This window comes from Pseudorasbora parva, chromosome 8, assembly GCF_024679245.1.
Source record: "Pseudorasbora parva isolate DD20220531a chromosome 8, ASM2467924v1, whole genome shotgun sequence".
Classification (NCBI taxonomy): domain Eukaryota; kingdom Metazoa; phylum Chordata; class Actinopteri; order Cypriniformes; family Gobionidae; genus Pseudorasbora; species Pseudorasbora parva.
The window spans coordinates 17405563-17423486 of NC_090179.1; the positions used below are offsets into that span (position 1 = coordinate 17405563).

The window sequence follows — 17924 nt, forward strand, 5'->3', positions numbered from 1 at the left end:
CACATGATACACCTACATTAAAAGGGGGTTTTATTTTCTGAATAGTTTCGAAACAGAATTAACTGCTGCCACAGGAAGTGAGCTTCACGCTTGGGTGACAGAATTAAAATATCTCTTTATCGCCACCAAGAATATGTGCTTTTTGCCTATTTCTTTTATGTCTGAATGTTCATGCATGCAAATATAACAAGTTAGAAATACACATGGATGAAGTTCTCCTTTTGTTTCTCGGTTTGAATGTTGTTAAGCTGCCCATTGAGAACAACGCATTTGATCTGAAGGTAAGATCATTTTAATTGCCTTTCATTATTGTTTATCTTAATAAAACACATTTAGTTGTCAAATTACTTACGCAATCCTGCATGACAAGCACTGTGCTTCTTCAAAACAAAACTTTCTGACATGAGATTGTGTCATTTTAGTGTGAACTAATGCTGTTTGATGTCAATTGCGCTGTTAATATGAATAGATGCATTACTATGTGTTAAGATGAACTAATGCTGAAAAAGGGTGTTGTTCATGGTTAGTTCATGTTAACTAATGCAACCTTATTGTAAAGTGTTACCTGGAGGGGATGGCCTGATGTACGTGTTACTGCAGCGTAAATAAAATAAGGTGACAAATTCAATAATAAATAAAAAACATAGAACATTTTCAATTAATAAGTTCGGTGTTGTCAAAATCACATTTTACGGCAGGCATCTGTTCCACAAGGATGAGCAAAAAAGGAAGGAAAAAAAACAGTCTGACTCATTCACAGCTGTGCCCTCCAAAATACACACATTCACCCACACACACAACAACAAACAGCAAATGTGCCATCAGAGTTTTAAAGACACTGGTGCCCAACTTAATAATATAAATGTCTTTATTTCATTAGCAGCTGAAGTATGGTTCCTGAAGGGATTCTTCTGCTTCTGTTTGGTATGCATTGTCTGGATTATGTACTGAATATGTTGATTTTTATAAAATGACTGTCCTAATTTGTTGGAATACATTAAACTGTTACCGATGTTGTTTTTCCTACAGTTATTCTTACAAGTTCCTTCGCAGACTTGTTGAAAGTTAAAATAAATATGCTTGAAAAAACAACTGAGGAAGGGTCAAGTATAACCATCCCCTGTGGTTATTTAAAACAAAAGGAACAGTCGAATCTGAAACTGCTGTGGTTTAAAGATCCATATTTTGATACAAAATCAGAAATGTTTAATGGGACTATTGTATACAGCAACACAAAAGAACGCCCCCAGTCACCAGATTATTCCAACAGAGTGGAGTACATGACTAATTTAACATCAACCATGCAAATAAAGGAATGGATACAATGTGATTTAAGAATCACAAATCTACAAAAAACAGACAGTGGGAACTACAGCTTTAGATTCATTGGTTCAGAAAAAAATAAGTACATGAGTAAAGCTATGACTCTCACAGTCAAAGGTGAGCAATGTTTTTCTGAATGGGACTCATTTGTTGTTTCCTTGTATGAAAAAATAAATAAATCTGTCTTCATTTACTTATCCTCTATCCGTATTCCATGGAACATGCTGCTCTTTTCTTTAGACAATGAAACAATGTGACCAAGGTTCTCCAAAAATTACAACCAACAAGTAATAATAAAGAATATAATAAATCCATACAATCCTGACATTAAGGGTGCGTTCACACTTGTCATGTTTGGTTCGATTAAAACAAACCCTGGTGCGATTGCTCGTTTAGTGCGGTTCATTTGAACATATGTGAAAGCTGCCATCCGAACCCTGGCGCGGGCCAAACAAGCGGACCAAGGCCGATAAAAAGACGGGTCTCGGTCCGCTTCCAAACAAACTCTGGTGTGGTTCGATTGATATATGAACGGAACACGGGCCAAAGACATGTAAATGAACCAAAAACCAGACTTAATGTCACAGGATGCGACGCATAGTCAGATCGGTGTATCCAAACGTGCATGTTTCGAGAATGCTAGAAAAAACACACAAAAAGCATACCCGGTTCTTCTCATCAAAGGACCCGTGTTGCCCATTTGACGGTACAGATGACGGAACTGCCATCTCTTTTGAATAAAAGACGCCCGTCTCTTTTCTCCATACAACGGAGGAAATCCTGTTGCTGTTTTAAATGTTTTGAGCATTTTATGAGCTCTTCATGAGTTCTCTGCGGGTAAAAATAATGCCATAGGAACATGCATAAAATTACTGCATTTAACCCAGCACACAGCATTGTTTTGAATGTTCGGTAAGCAAGCTCCTACATCATATAAGCTGACCAATCAGGTTGTGAGCGTCACCCTATGCCTTTGGTTCGGTAACTTTAGGGTTGCTGTTAAACTGGCCAGTGTGAACGCTTAGCGGACCAGGACTATATGTTTTGTTTTTGTTTTTTGGTCCAGACCAAACTAACCGAACTACAAGTGTGAACTAAGTCTTCATGAAGAGTCCAAATTACGTACTAAGAACGTTTGCGTTAAGTTAATGTTATTTCTGCATTCGCTCTAAGTGTTATACATTTTTTTTCTTGATTATGCAAACTTTAAGGGAACATTATTATTATTTTTATTTTTTTATTATAATTTTACAAAAATTATGGGAAGAGAACTTCAATGTTCTGAAACAAGTAGTAACGCACAAATGACAAATGTCCAACTCAAATATTTCAGAAAAAAAAAAAAGTTCCACAAACATGTATAAATTGTTCTAATGCTAACATTTTGAGAATATTAAGACCAGATAACTTTGAACAAACTTTTTGGAAAGAGGCTTTCCAAAATGTTAACCAACATTCTGAGAAGAATGTTCACTGTTGGCTGATGCCAAACACTGGTTCTCATATGTCTCAAAATGTGCCAAATTCTAAATAAGAATGTTTTTTTGGTTTTTTTGTTTTGTTTTTTTTTAATCACCTGTACTCCATAATCTACTCTTTATTTCAGACAACCCTTGTAAGGTGCATGTTAAACCACCAGAGCTAGAGAATCCACTCAAGGAATTCGAAGAGTTTACTGTCTACTGTTCCACATTTAGTTCCTGCTTGAAATATCCCGAGTGGCTCATCCATGCAGGACAAAAGCAAGAATGGACGTCCTCCTCATTAACCGATATGATCATAGAGACTGAGGAGGAAGAAGAGGGCAGAAATGTCACCAAACTAAAATTCAATGTGACATGGATGGATGACAAAAGAATTCTGTCTTGTCGTCCAGCCCAATCTCAGGACATATTCCAGATCAGGAATATCACCCTGTCTGTGGAATGTGAGTGTCTATGGAAACAAACACTGTGCATTTACTGTAACTGACCAATGTGATGACTGTTCACTCAATGAGCCACCTTCATCTCTTTTTCTTCTCCAGATGCACCTAAAGAGACAACTGCAATTGTGAGCTCCAGTGTTGTGAAGGAGGGAGATTATGTCACTCTCTCCTGCACCAGCAGAGGAAACCCTAATGTTGCCTTCTCATGGCTCAAAGATGAGAAGTCATTGTCTCAGGATGTGTCTAACTTGACACTAAATCATGTGAAACCAAAAGACAGTGGAAATTATTCTTGTACAGCTACAAACAAGCATGGATCAATGAAATCAAATATCATTATAATTGATGTGAAATGTGAGTTTTATGTTTTATGTAAACAAGAAAAACCATCCCCATTTAATCATCTGCTCAATCATTATAATGTTAACTCTAATAATTATTTCTTGTAATCAAAATGCATTTTGCATGCCTTCAGATGGTCCAAATTATGTCACAGTGGAACCTCTGGTCAAAGTTGAAGATCTCAAAGAGGGAGACACACTGATACTTAAATGTTCAGTCCAAGAAAGTAACCCGCCAGCCACGCAGTTTAAATGGTACTTTAAGAACAATGTGCTACAACAAACCAACAACATATTAACCATCTATAACATTGCAGCAGGCAATATAGGATCTTACCATTGCCAGGCTGGTAATGCTTTAAAAAGCGTGACGTCAAAAAAAATCCAGGTATCTGTAAAGTGTAAGTATTACTGTGATTAATAATGAAGATGTGTAATTAATTTTCAGCAAAATTAACTATAATGTATGTTAGATGCTGAGTCGCTTCACTTAAGTCAATTATAATTATATATGTCTACCAAAGTCTGCATGTAGATTACAGTGTGGTAAGCTTTCTAAATCATTTTTAAACAGATTCGCCACAAAACATTGAAATACAAGGCAACGACTTTGTACGAGTGAACTCTAGACTGACTTTGACATGCTCTGCTGAAGCTAACCCTAAACCAGTGTACACGTGGAATCACATAAATGGACTGTCTAATTTCCCATTATCATCTCAAACTGGACAGTTAAACATTGACAATGTGACCATTCAACATGCAGGGCAGTACACATGTGATGTTAAAAACACCATTGGAACCAAATCACGCTCCATTAATGTTGATGTGCATTGTAAGTCTGTTTTGTTCCTAAATCTAAAGTCAAGGTGAATCATTTCACATGTCACACATCCCAATCATTTTGTCTCTTCTTCACACGTCTCCATGAACTATGCAGATCCTCCATCTAAGCTCAGTTTGAATATGAAAAGTGAGGTGAGAGAGTTTGAAGAACTCTCCATTGTCTGCACGGTGCAAAGCTTTCCTAAGTCAAAGATCACGGTGACAAGATCTCAGTATGTTCTCAGAAATATTCAAAGCACTCGAGGGAACATCACTGAATCTGCAAACTATTTAACCGTATACTTGAACGTAACTGAGTCAGATGCAGGAAGGTACAAGTGCAAAGCCGAGAATTCAGAGGGGAATCTAGAAACTGAACGGCATCTAACTGTGTTGTGTAAGTATCAAAACTAAAATACCTACAATTATTTAAGATATTTCAAGGACTTGTGGCTTATTTCAAGGAACATTATATGCTTTAATTAAAACTGATCAATGAGACTTTTAGCATTTCTTCAACTAAAAAAATGTGGATTTCATCTTCTTATATATCACGTTTGTAGATGCACCTAAAAATGTGACTGCAAGTTCTAAAGGAGAACAGACGTTTGGGAGTCAGCTGACTCTTACATGCAATGCTCGCGCCAAACCTGCTCCATCCTCATATGAGTGGATGAAAAGATTCAATGGACAATTTAAGACAGTTGGACATGAACAGAAACTGCACTTTGATTCCCTGAATATCTCTGACTCTGGTCAGTTCATCTGTATTGCAATTAATTCCATTGGAAAAACAAGATCCCAATCAGTGGAAATCAGGGTGAAATGTGAGTATTTTTCCATAATTATTATTTGACACAATCTTTTAGAAGCAAAAAGGATTCTTTGACTTTTCTGAAAGAAATGTTTTTGTTGTTGTTGTTTTTCACTGGTTTAAGTAGTCTAATAAATAAGGAAGCTGGAAAAAGAAAAAAAAGGTCAGACCTGCATTTTTTCTTCCTAAGAACTGGACTTTATATCACACAATTCTGAATTTTACCCTCAGTTCTGCCTTCCTTCCTTCCTTGTTTTTGTTTTTTTTGTGCAATTCTGTCTTGATAACATGGAATTGCAAGTTTATATCACGCAATTGTAAGATGAAAAAATTCTGAATTTGTAAGAAAAAGTCAAAGCTATACAAAAAGTAGAACTGAAAAAAGGCAGGAAAAAAAAAGCAGAACTGCAAGAAAAAGAATCAGAATTGTGAGAAGTCAGAGCTGTGGAACAACAAATCAGAATGTTGAGATATAAACTCAACATTTGTGATAAAAAACGTCCCACTGGCAAGAATACAATTCAGAATCCCCCCCCCCCCCACACACACACACACACACATACAATTCTGACTTGTTTATATAACAATTCTAAGAAAAAAGTAACTCCATTCCACCGAATGGGTGACATTTGCTGGTTGTAAAATTCAAAATTAAACTTTATTTAATTTATTTTTTCAACACTGAATCCAATACTACACATATTTAACTCTTCAAAATCTGTATTGGTCAATCTCAGGTAACTTTATTTAATATTTTACAAGGTTTCGAAGCAGAGGATGGATGCATGTTTTCTCAGTCCTGTTACTAAAACCCATGTGCCGTTTAAAAAGCATGTTTAAAACCATGTTAATTCATTCCTTTGTTTTCCCTTCAAGAAAGTGTATATTTTAAAGAAATGTTTGGTTATATCTTCAAATAATTAATATTTGTGACTAAATAACACTCTATATGAAGACAAAGTGTATTTAAAAAAAAAAAATATTTATATTTTTTTCATTTTAAAGAAGACTGAAGCCACAAGTTTACTTTTTTTCAATAATTTGATTTATTAAACAATTGTGTAAATGATGTACTAAACAAAACTGATAAAAACAGTGGTTTAACTGTATTTTTTTAGAAAAAAAGTAAAATTTTGTAAAAGGAATGAACATTTTGTAACAGGAATGAGGACCGTGTAACAGGAATGAGTGTCCATAATGTGTGTCCATGTGAGTGTGAGAGGGAGATTGTACATAGCCGTGTGTGCATGTGAGTGAGTGAGATATCTGTGTTGAAGGGATGTACTATGTGATAGTAGTACTTGACAGCAAAGGAGGTGGAAAGAGAAAGATAGAGAGAGCGAGAAGGAAGGAGAGAGGGAAGGAAAGACAAAAAGGGTGAAAAGAGAGGGTTGCGGGTGTGTCTCGGTCCTTTCCTTGCAGCATGCCATGGGTGTGTGTTGCTGGCACCTGCATAGTATGGGTTTTATCCATCTTCTATAAAAGATAAGAAAGACAAAGACAAAAACGTTTAAGTCACTTCGTGGTGAACTGGCTGCCTGTAAGTATGGTATTCACATTGTAAAAATAATCCTAAATGTCTAAAATTTTTCATAATTTCAACTGTAAAACTCATAAATCAGGGGAATATTATATCAACTTACATTCAAACTTTTAAATCAACAAAAAAGAGGACTCTACTCACTCCTGTTACTTTTACTCAGTCCTGTTATTTTTCATATGAGTAACAGGACTGAAAGTAACAGGATTGAGTTTTAAAGCAAAAAAATTGCAAAAACATGCCAAATTGCCACTTGGCTAAGTAGCTAATAGCATGAGGACAGTGAGCAAATTGTAGTGACTTACCTTAAGTTAATATTTTTAAAATAAACAAATAACCTAAGAAATAATTTAAGTAACAGGACAGTACAATGAGATATGACCTTCTTAGTCAAAGTTACAATTTCATCAAATATACAGAAATAAAAATGAGAGGACTTACTTTTGGTCTTCCCATGGGCTATATAAGATTCAGATGATGCAACTTCCTGTTAAAAAGCTCCTTTAGTGGCATGTTCCAAGTTTTTAGAGGGGGCAATGTGTGAGAGTAACAGGACTGAGTGAAAACATAGGGACACGACTAAAATGTTTATTTTATATAACATATTATGGATTTTTTAAATTAAATTTTTATTTGTTTAAGCATAGATGTTATGGATTTACACAACAATGCAAAAAAAAAAATGATTTCTGAACGATTTTAATGATAATATTTCATGATAAAGTTTAGATTTAGATACCGGGGACATGTAAAAAATTCTATTTTTTGTGTTCTTAGTAGTTTTTATTAATGTTTTAAATTGTATATTTTACATTCACAGTTAGATTAATGTTCAGGACACGTTGCTTAATAATAATACGTATTTTAGAGTTAATTTCCATGTAAATGTGTACATACAAAGTCCTGGGGACTGAAATGTTACCCATTCGGTGATATCATTAGATAAAAAATTACCTTTTTCATTTTATATTCTGTGACAGAAACAAGCTTTCAAAAAGGATTGACTTTGTCATGATAGTTTCTTGAATGGATTAATATTACACAACTTTCAATTCTAACAATATCACATCATGGATGTTTGGATCACATAAATGTTGATTATGAAGGTTCCTGTCTGTTTGCCTGTTTTCTGCAGATACTCCAAACATAAATATTATTCATAACATGACAGATGAGCGGACTTGGGAGTTTACAGTGTATCTGACCTGCAGTGCAGATGCGTATCCTCCCGCCACTGACTACAAATGGTACAGAAAGGAGGACAACACGACCGTCCTGTCAGACCAACAGAACTTCACTGTTCTACCTCAGAACCCAGGAACATATTACTGTACAGCGACCAATAGTATTGGAAAATCCCAATCCAAAAACATTGTGTTATTTCTCAGCAGTGAGTATGAAGAGCACATGCACAGAAAGCACTTGGGGAAGAGTTTCTCGTCTTAATGCCCCGGCTTAATTACTCGTTTTATAATCGAGCATGTCTTGCAGTTTAGAACAGTCTATTACTAGACTATAGACTATTTTATGACAATTTCTGATCTAACTGATTTGGACATTAAGTTTGGGCTTTTAGGGAGGGATGAAAGCACACCATATGCCATTTGCAATATTTTGGACTATTTTAAAAATTTACCTAGGTTAGGTTATGAATTTGAGGTTAGATTAAGATGATCAGGGTTGTGTTTTGGAAATGATGTGATCATGATTTCTCCATAAAACTCTCTTATTTTAGGTAACTCTCTTAAGGTGTTCTACCAGATAATCGTACCTGTCTTTCTCCTGTTGATGCTCATTGCTGCGGCCATGTTTCTGATACACAGGTACATACGTATTTCTTCTCTTCTTCTTCTTTAAGTGAAGAAAATAATCTTAAAATAAGCTTGCATCATGAATTAATTTGTCTTCATATTAGTGGTCCTTTAAGATGTTGATTTTGGTTTGTGACTGTTACTTAGGACTATTTCCTTTTTCCAGTCACCATCTTCCAATCATTGTGGTCATTATTTTTCAGGACTATCATCAAGGCAAGATTGGATCAGCAAAGTGGAGCAGATAATCCATTGTGTTTTTTCCCAGTAATCCTGTCACGCTCTTCTACAGTGGCAAACTTACTTTTATTGGTTATTTGAATTAATTTTGTTTCAGTAACTGGGTTAGTTACTCGAACACAGTTTAATAAGCATGGCTTTATATATATATATATATATATATATATATATATATATATATATATATATATATATATATTGGTTAAGTTTTGCTTATTAAGCAAGTATCTGTTTACTTAATAAAATATGTGTTCTGTTTGGAATATTTGGAATATCAGGGATCGCAAAATAACACCCGGGGAAATATGTCAATGGAAGACATTCCTGATCCATGTCATGGAATAAGGGTTAATCCATCACATCCAACACCCCATTCCCAAGATCCTACACAAACGCATCCAACACCCCATTCCCAAGATCCTACACAAACGCAGGACCTCAATCCCAATCCAAGGTAACAGCTACAGAATTGATGGAGACATTAAAAGGATAGTTTACCTCAAGTTTTTTCTTATATGCATGCCTTTTTTCTTCAGTAGAACAGTAGAGGGACTGGGTATAGTTGTAACATGGGGAGAGTTGCAACACTACCAATTCCATAAATCACAGATAAGATAGGAGTTATATGACAGTTTCCGTTTCCTCTGGCTTCCTTTACGATCCCATATGGATGTTTTCCAGTCTGTATTGCTATCACTCCTGAAGCTACATAATATTTTTTTTGAATTATTTATTATTTTTTTAATATTTGTTAACATCTCACAAAGTTTGTGAAGAAAGGTTTAAGAATTTTTTTGCCATTTGTAGTAGACATGTAGCTAAAAAAAGGTTAGGTGCTAAAGAAAAAAAGTGTTACAACCATACCTGGTCTCCCCTAAAGAAGATTTTTAGCTGAAACTGTGGTCCTTGGTTATTCATATAATAAAGTCAATGGATACTGTCACTTTGAGAAATAAAAAAACAGATACAGGCAAAACAAAACTAATACTCATTGCTCCTGATGATATATTGAGGTCTTATGAAGCGAAACAACTGGTCTGTAATCTCAGCAAATGTTCCTGACCAAGGTCACGGCTAGCTGTTAGATAATGACGTGTGCAGGAGCAAACTCACACGTGAGCTGACGCTGCGGTTCTTTATAACAGAGAGGAAAGTTGTTCTTGTATTGTTCATCAAAGTGGCACTTGTGCTTATCATAGATACCACAACCTATATGGACTGCATTTATATTTATATAGCGCTTTTAACAGACCCTATGGCCATCCAGAGCGCTTTACATTTTTGCCTCACATTCACCCATTCATTCACCAACGGCGATGTCAGCCATGTAAGGCGCCATCCAGCTCGTCTGGAGCAGCTGGGGTTAGGTGTCTTGCTCAAGGACACCTCGACACTTGGTCAGGTGGAACCGGGGATCGAACCACCAACCTTTCGGTTTGTAGACAACCTACATGAGCCACTGCCACCCCATTTCATTATATGAAAAATGAAATGTGGTGGAATGGTTAAGTTTAAGGGTAATGGGTTTATAAGTACACTGTTATCCCTGAAATTGTTTTAATTCAAATTATTTAGGTACAATAAACATAAACTCCAACAGATTTGCTCAATAACAACATGTTTTTAGTTTGTTGTACGATTTGCATGATGTTGTTCATTCTATTCTGGTTGTTTAAATTGAATGTACTGAACAGAGCCTATTTTGGTCTGTTGTCAATGCGACGCAATACAAGGAAGACGCTGATTGGCTCTTTGAACTGACGTCAGGCATGGACGCAGCTGCGCGCATTTTTATCAACGTTTGCTGGTGAGTAGGACATGTCATTTTACATTTTGGTCTCAAACAGCTATAATACTATTAATCCCTAATAAATAAGATGTATAACAGTTAGCCAGTAAAACTAAATGTAAGTTTAGGCTGTGTCAATACATGTCACATAGTAACTGTTACATGTCAACGTTCGTCACCGATCAATTGCATCCGCCACTTTTTACAACGTTAATTCTTACGACATGCTCTCTGGGAAAGTGATAATCACATTTAAAATTGAATACTTATTCTTTTTTGGTCAATAATTCTCATCAAACAAACAACTGCACGCTTCAACAGCTGAGATATTCAAACAATATCTCGTTCGGTGGTGTTTGTGAATCTTGGCAGTTTAACTTGCCTTGTTAGAAATGCTCAACGTGGTTTTAACGTAAATACAGCGTAACTTTATTAGTTAGGTTTTATACGTTTTTGCATGTCTTTGTGAGTGAAGTATTAAACAAAACAGCTTCAATTGACAAACCTGAGAAAAAATACTAATCCATATCTGTCTTAAAGAAATGCAACCTCGTGCTCATCAGCGTGGTGTTAGCTAGTACATCAGTTACATGCTAAATAAATAGATGGCTAGATAGTACTTTGTTTCAAGAGACAATTTTGTCAATAACAGATCAAAAGATGTAAATTTGCCTTGTCAGCTAGTAAAAAGCACTCTAATGTGGATTTGTGTTTCTCTGCAGATTTCAAGAAGTTCAAAGCAAGCCTAATAAAGATGATCTGGAAATGTAAGTATTGCATATATGCTTGTGACAAAAGGGGATACTTATTAAAACATTACAGACTTAAACATGGGAGCTATGCAAGAAGCCAGCCTTTTCCATGCTTATATCAGGAATGTTTATGTACTTTTAAGTTTTTTTCAATAGCTTTAAAATACACTTATCTCGTTTTCATACAGCGACTGAAAAACAACAATCCGTGGGGAAATTTGAAGCTAAGTTTCGCTGTCAGCTTTGTGATTTTCTTGAACCCTGTAAGATTACAGAATATTTTGCCCACCTTCGGCACAGACATCTCAAAGACCACCAAAAAGTTAAATGTCCATTTCAAGGCTGTAGCTTTGAAAGCAGGGTATATTCCACATTCAGTGCACACAAAAGTAAGCATCACCAAGATCAAAATGAGAAAATGTTTAAACCAGAGCTAATAGTAAAAATAGAGAGTAATGAAAATGAAAATGATGACAGTGTAGTTGACACTCATGAGTGTGCTGTGCAGGAGATGCTTCCAGATTAATTGGGCCAAGATGATTTCAATGCAGAAGCAAACGAAACACTATCACAAGACTTAGGAGAACAATTGGAACATAATTTAGCAGCTCTTTTAAAAAAAAATGCAAACCCTCCTTCACATACCAGAGAACTCTGTTCAGGAAGTAATTCAACAGCTTTGCCATATAATCCAGTTGTCCCAGCCACTTTTGCACAAGCATGTGAAGGCTGTTTTTCAGAAACACTTTGGACATGTAGATGAGTCAGTTGTGAAAGAGGTAGTTGAGACTGTGGCAGAGAGTGACATATTGTCCAAATCATGGCTAGATAATTATTTGACAGTTGTTAAATCTTCACAGTTCCCTGATGTTAACACATGCTTTTTTGTTTTACTATTTCAGGTGTATCAAGAATTCAGCCGGGTAGTTGGGAAGAACCTTAAAAAAGAATTTTATGGCTCTCTTGATCGTCACTGTCCACAACTGATTCAGGTCAAAGAGAGGTCTCGCTGGGCAGATTTTGAGCGATCTTCTGCATCAAGCCAAGGTTTGTAAATTTAAGTTAATGCCATTGTTTAATTTTGAAAGCCAGATTACTTAAAAGGGATCGTTCACCTAAAAATTTAAATGTAATGTTTATCTGCTTACACCAAGGGCATCCAAGATGTAGGTGGGTTTGTTTCTTCAGCAGAACACAAATGAAAATGTTTAACTCCAACCATTGCAATCTAAACATGCGCAGACAAATCCTTATTAAACACAGTGACTTGTGATGACACATTGATGTCTTAAGACACAGAAAGATCAGTTTGTGCGAGAAAGCGAACAGTATTTATATAATTTTTACCTCTAATACATCACTATGTCCAACAGTCTTAAGCGCGTGATCACTTCCATTGAGTGAGGTCAATGTACACAATATGGTATAGAGATACACGAGAGAGAGATGATCACGCGCTGAAGGCTGTTGGACGTAGTGGTGTGGTAAAAATTATATACTTTTCGGTTTATCCCACAAACCGATTGTTTTTTGTATTAAGACATCAACGTGCCATCATGAGCCGCTGTGTTTAAAAAGGATTTGTCCATGCATGTTTTGTTTTTTTTACTCTCATAGATTCTGCTACCATTCAAATGCATTATATGATTACATTATACAGACAGCAACAGTTGGAGTTAAATCTTAATTTGTGTTCTGCTGAAGAAACAAACACACCTACATCTTGGAGTCCTTTGGTGTAAGCAGATAGACATATAATTTAAATTTTTGGGTGAACTATCCCTTTAAGACTGTTCAGTAACGCAGACAAAATTATGATTAATGTAAATTGCCTTCCTTTTATGTTGACAAATTATATTTTCTTTTCAACCTCCACACCTCAGGCTACTGATATCGTTGACATGCGACGTGTTGCTATGAGAGGGCTTCCGGTACTCCTTGGCGATGACCCAACTGAGTTCTTCAAAGCAGGCTTTGTAAGTATTTTTAATGCAGTTTTACTTTTTGTAATTTTTTTCTTGATGTGCATTTAAAACCCCACCAAAAAACAAAGTTATAGTTTAGTTAAATGATGAATGTAAGGATGAGGTTTTAGTTTTAAGTCATTAAGGATAAATTTAAATTCCTGTCATAACACTTATAAAACTCTAAAATACAATCCTGGTTAATCTCATAATTTTACATAATTTTTAATGTAATCAGTAGTTAATGTCATCCAAAGATTTATACAAATGTAAACGAAAACACACATGTAATGTGTAAATATTACTGACCTTCTGGAAACATTTTTATACATAATTCGCAAAAAAATATGCCTGCATACAACTAATAAAAACATTATCAATAAAATTAATATCTAGTGCTAACATGTGTCTTGGTAATGTTCATGTTCTTGTCCAGGCTTCTGATGATGGAGACTCGTACCAGCATGTGCCAGTTGGAATCCTCAGCTTAGAAAATGAAGATGTGGCTCTGCAACCCCTGTCCTTCTGCCTCCACCCATCCTCGGTGGGAATCATTTTGGGGGGAATGTTGTAATGGACAATTTAGACAACATACCCCAGACCAGGTCTTCTTTTTGGTTTAACTTATGCCCTGCACCTAGACTACCCAAAGTGCATGGGCAACACCTTTTTTTCATTCAGCAAGTTTTGCTTGCTTTGGGCAAGAAGGAGTTGAAGGGCAAGATTCTGGCTGTTACAAATCAGCTTACCATGTAAAAGGGTAAAGAAAAACATACTGTACTTATTAAAATTTTGGGAAAGTTTTGAAATACTGTTGTAAAGATTTACAATTGGGTAATTGGTACTTCACCCATTTTACTTTTGTCACTCTTTGAAAACTGATTTTGATAAGTGAATTCCAATAAATTGTAAGTCCAAATAAATCATTGTTATCCTTTGTCCTTGTTTGATATCTTTATTAAATCATTGACCGTAAATAGCTATTTAAATTAAAGTTTTGGGTTCTGCAACATTCATCCATGATAAATGTTAGCATATACAGGTTGATTGAACTTAAAACATTTATGGAAACTCGTTGCCCTAAAAAAGTTGATTTTGTCTTGTTGAAAAAACAAAAAAATTCCAGTTTAATGTACGTAAAATTTCAATAGCACTGAATTAAAAATTATTAGTTCAATTAACTAAAAGTTTTTAATTAAATGCTGTTAAAATCTTAAGTACATTAAACTGGAAATGTTTTGTTTTTTCAACAAGACAAAATCAACTTTTTTAGGGCAACGAGTTTCCATAAATGTTTTAAGTTCAATCAACCTGTATAGGCTTGCAGTGTAGGGTTATGTGTAAAGGAAGTGTCAACAGTGTAATAAAAAATGTAATTACACAAATTAATAACAGATTAAAGTAAATTCCATTCATGTATTTTTTAAAATGTAAGTACAATGTAAAATCATGAATGTACACAGTACATACAAGTCCCTTGTATCAAATTATTTGTACATAGTAAGGCCACTTAATATAAAGTGAATCCATACATTTGAATAAACCATAGACCGTAAAAAAATATGGACGACTCGACATCATCCGTTTCCGCTTGGCAGATTTGAAGCTTTCAGGCGGCCTTGCACGGCACGGACATCTTGGGACCGAGTCTGCACTGTAGCGATTTCGGGACCGGAGTTGCGCAGTAGAGCGCAGGAAGTAGAGCAGGAAGTACAGTCGCGATATCAAAAGCCCGCCCACACTCTCGCAGATGCAGAACAATTAATTATGTTGGTGTGAAATAAACAGTTATGGAAATGTAGAAATTAAAGCTAAAGCTCCAATCTGCTCCCAAAAATGTCGAAAAAAGTCCGTTAGTGCCTCAGTGACAACTTCACTCAGAGAAGCCGTCAGTCTCAGCTGTCAATCATGACGTCACACAGCCGTTTTTATAACATCAGATAACTAACTCAAACTAAACTTATTTTTAAAACGAACACCTGAAATGAAATCATCGTGATGATAACTGCCTTCAGTGACATAAACTAACTTTGGGGAGAAAATATTTGAAGTGTAATTTTATTATTTAGTTTGCCTCGCGTCCATTAGAAAACACAGAGGGGCGGCTATACTGGGACCTGTCACCGGGGGGCGATCGAGGCACAAAAGCTTCAGTAAATGAGAGGGAGACTGCAGGCTTGGAATAAACCCACAGAATTTGCAGGTAATGGTTAGTGCACAATCAAACTGTTGTGCACCACATACTGTATTTAATTTCACTGCCATGGACATAGAACCAGACAGCGTAGGCCTAACTGAAGTACAAGTGGCCTAACTTTATGTGTAGTTTCATCAGCATAACCCACACATAATTATATACAAGACATTTTTGCTTACCTGTCTATTACAAAAACATGAAAGATTCTGTCAAGTCCAAGTTGGCCTAGAAGCGTTCCATCCCAAAAATGCCACGGCGATATTGATCCAATAGATGTCTTTAATTTTTTGGGAATCTCTGTTCTCGCCAATGATTAATCCTTTCCTGACTGAATGGCACAACAGTGGTGTGCTTCTGCATTTGTTCACACAATTTCTCTGGATTTACAAATCCTTGGGAACTTTTGGGATAATGTAAATACAGAACTGTGCAAGTTTTTTTGGATATTTTCTCAGGACTCTTAGCTGAGGCTGAGGCTGTCTTAGCTGACAATGTTGTACATAAAGTTCATTTTCTTGCACAGACTGAATTTTTAGCTTAATAAGACCTCAATGTATCATCAGGAGCCTTGGGTAGTAATTTTGTTTTGCCTGTATATGTTTTTTTTGACATCTTTAGTGACGGTAGCCATTAAGTTGCATTATAAGTTTCAGCTATTCTTTACTGTTCTACTAAAGAGAAAAAAAGACATTTTCATTTTAGGGTGAATTATCACGTTAATGTCTTTTTCACTAATCTTTATCACTTTTTGTAATGAAAATATATTTTTTCCTCTTAAGGCCGAAATCTAATATCCACACGGTGTATTCTGCCATTAAACTGCCACAAATGAAACTGGTGAGAGAAAGTTTTTCTTTTAATGCAACAGGATGCCATTGCAACATCAAAATTACAAAAAACTGTCTTTTTGTTCTTAAAGGGAAAATGTTCCCCAAAACCACAAAAACCTGAATATGTGGACAATGACTCAGCTGCCTTAAACTATGTCACTCTTGATTTCAAGAGACAAAATGAGCCAAAAAGGTAAATCAAGTATACAATTTGCATTCCCACAAATTAACTGATATAAAATCAAATGAAAACAATAAAAAATGCTTTTGATTAATAAATGTATAATTGTGTTTTTAGAGCACCTGAAGGTTCAGCAGTCTATGCCATGGTAAAAAATAAGCAGTTGAAGGTAAGCTGTGAGAATTTGAACATATTTTTTTTTATCTTCTATTACTTTATATCAACAAAACAACCAGTAAGGATAAACCAAATTTTGATTTGTGGAGAACAGTTTTATACAGCTGTGTAGTATACATGGATAACCTTTTATTATTATTATTTCCTCCTCATCCTAGAATTCCCAATCAGAACACGATTATGAGAATGTTTCTTCTATATGTGCACCAAAACGTCCATTCATCAATGCAGACTGGGAATCTGATACTAGCGAAGAAGATGAAGTGAATTACTCCACTGTGTCTTGTTCTGCCAAACCTATTGTTAAAGAACCCAAACATAATCATAATTTTAGCAGTTCCAGCTCTGATAATGAGGACATAACTGAATATTCAGCCATAAAACATAAACAGTAGGAGTTTCCAAATGAAGTATTAAAACATTAATCTGTATTATAATTAATAATTAGTCTATGTTATTTGAAAGTTAAAATTAAGATTATCATATACAAATTATTATTCTATTAGAGTGATAAGAATCTATCTGGTTTTCATTTTTTCAGTGTCACTTGCAATTGCATTAATACAATATTGAAATATTCATAAATATGCTTAAAGATACTATTCATTCACTGTAAAAAAAAAAAAATCAGGCACCAACTGAAAAAAATTCTGATCACATCTTCATTTATTTGGCCAAATTGAATTTCTATGAATTAAATTGCATCAATTCACAGAAATTAAACTTGGCCAACTGAAAAAAATAGATGTGATCAGTCACTAGAACATTTTCAATGAACATTTTCAATTGGGGCATGAATTTTGTTTTACAGTGGTTGTATCAACATGCCTTATATTTGTGTGATGAATTTAGTGGTGCTTGCTTGGAAAACTGTGTATCCATAAATTAATTGTTTAAATAAAAGAAAACGTCTCCCAAGCTTACTGATTTCAGGAAGGGATGACTGCACAGGTTTATTAAGCAAATCATTGTTCTGCAGTGTGATGCATTTAACATGAAACTTTGTACTATATTTGTGGTTATTGAAGAAATAAAACACATACATTATATTTTGCTCCCCCCCCAAAAAAAGTCACTGTTTGTATTTAATTTCCATGAAGAGGTGCATCAACTTTTGGTCAAGATCTTGTATTTAAGGTCTGGACTCCGAGATGTCTTACACACAGTATAGCCAGTTATGTGGAGCTTGCCGTTTAGTCCCCACCCTTTGGAT

The 17924-nt window shown here is 35.3% G+C and overlaps 1 protein-coding gene and 1 long non-coding RNA gene across 5 annotated transcripts; both read left to right on the plus strand.

Moving 5' to 3' along the window:
- The first annotated feature begins 202 nt into the window (after positions 1-202).
- LOC137084203 (B-cell receptor CD22-like) lies at positions 203-17768 on the plus strand. Of its 4 annotated transcripts, none has more exons than XM_067450238.1 (18): positions 222-281; positions 881-924; positions 1030-1440; positions 2930-3250; positions 3350-3604; positions 3726-3992; positions 4166-4426; positions 4532-4813; positions 4980-5243; positions 7906-8160; positions 8506-8593; positions 8785-8893; positions 9100-9180; positions 9217-9275; positions 16303-16360; positions 16443-16546; positions 16652-16703; positions 16870-17768. In XM_067450238.1, exons 2-18 carry the CDS (start codon positions 891-893, stop codon positions 17104-17106), a joined length of 3138 nt encoding a protein of 1045 aa, XP_067306339.1. In that variant the 5' UTR covers positions 222-281; positions 881-890; the 3' UTR covers positions 17107-17768. The 4 variants fall into 4 exon arrangements, with proteins under 4 accessions (XP_067306338.1, XP_067306339.1, XP_067306342.1 ...); XM_067450241.1 differs by having other exon boundaries at positions 8785-8848; XM_067450237.1 differs by having other exon boundaries at positions 203-281; positions 884-924; positions 9100-9275.
- LOC137084204 (uncharacterized) lies at positions 10381-14170 on the plus strand. The gene is made up of 5 exons (XR_010906717.1): positions 10381-10628; positions 11333-11377; positions 12265-12409; positions 13246-13338; positions 13763-14170. It is a non-coding gene; the product is annotated as an uncharacterized lncRNA (long non-coding RNA).
- Positions 17769-17924: the final 156 nt, after the last annotated feature.

Bases quoted from the DNA above. Each gene is read 5' to 3' on its own strand.
- LOC137084203 (XM_067450237.1), top strand. From the start codon at position 891: ATGGTTCCTGAAGGGATTCTTCTGCTTCTGTTTG. The intron at 3,251-3,349 runs GTGAGTGTCTAT...TTTCTTCTCCAG, and splicing joins TATCACCCTGTCTGTGGAAT to ATGCACCTAAAGAGACAACT. The intron at 8,894-9,099 runs GTTATTTGAATT...TTGGAATATCAG, and splicing joins TGGCAAACTTACTTTTATTG to GGATCGCAAAATAACACCCG.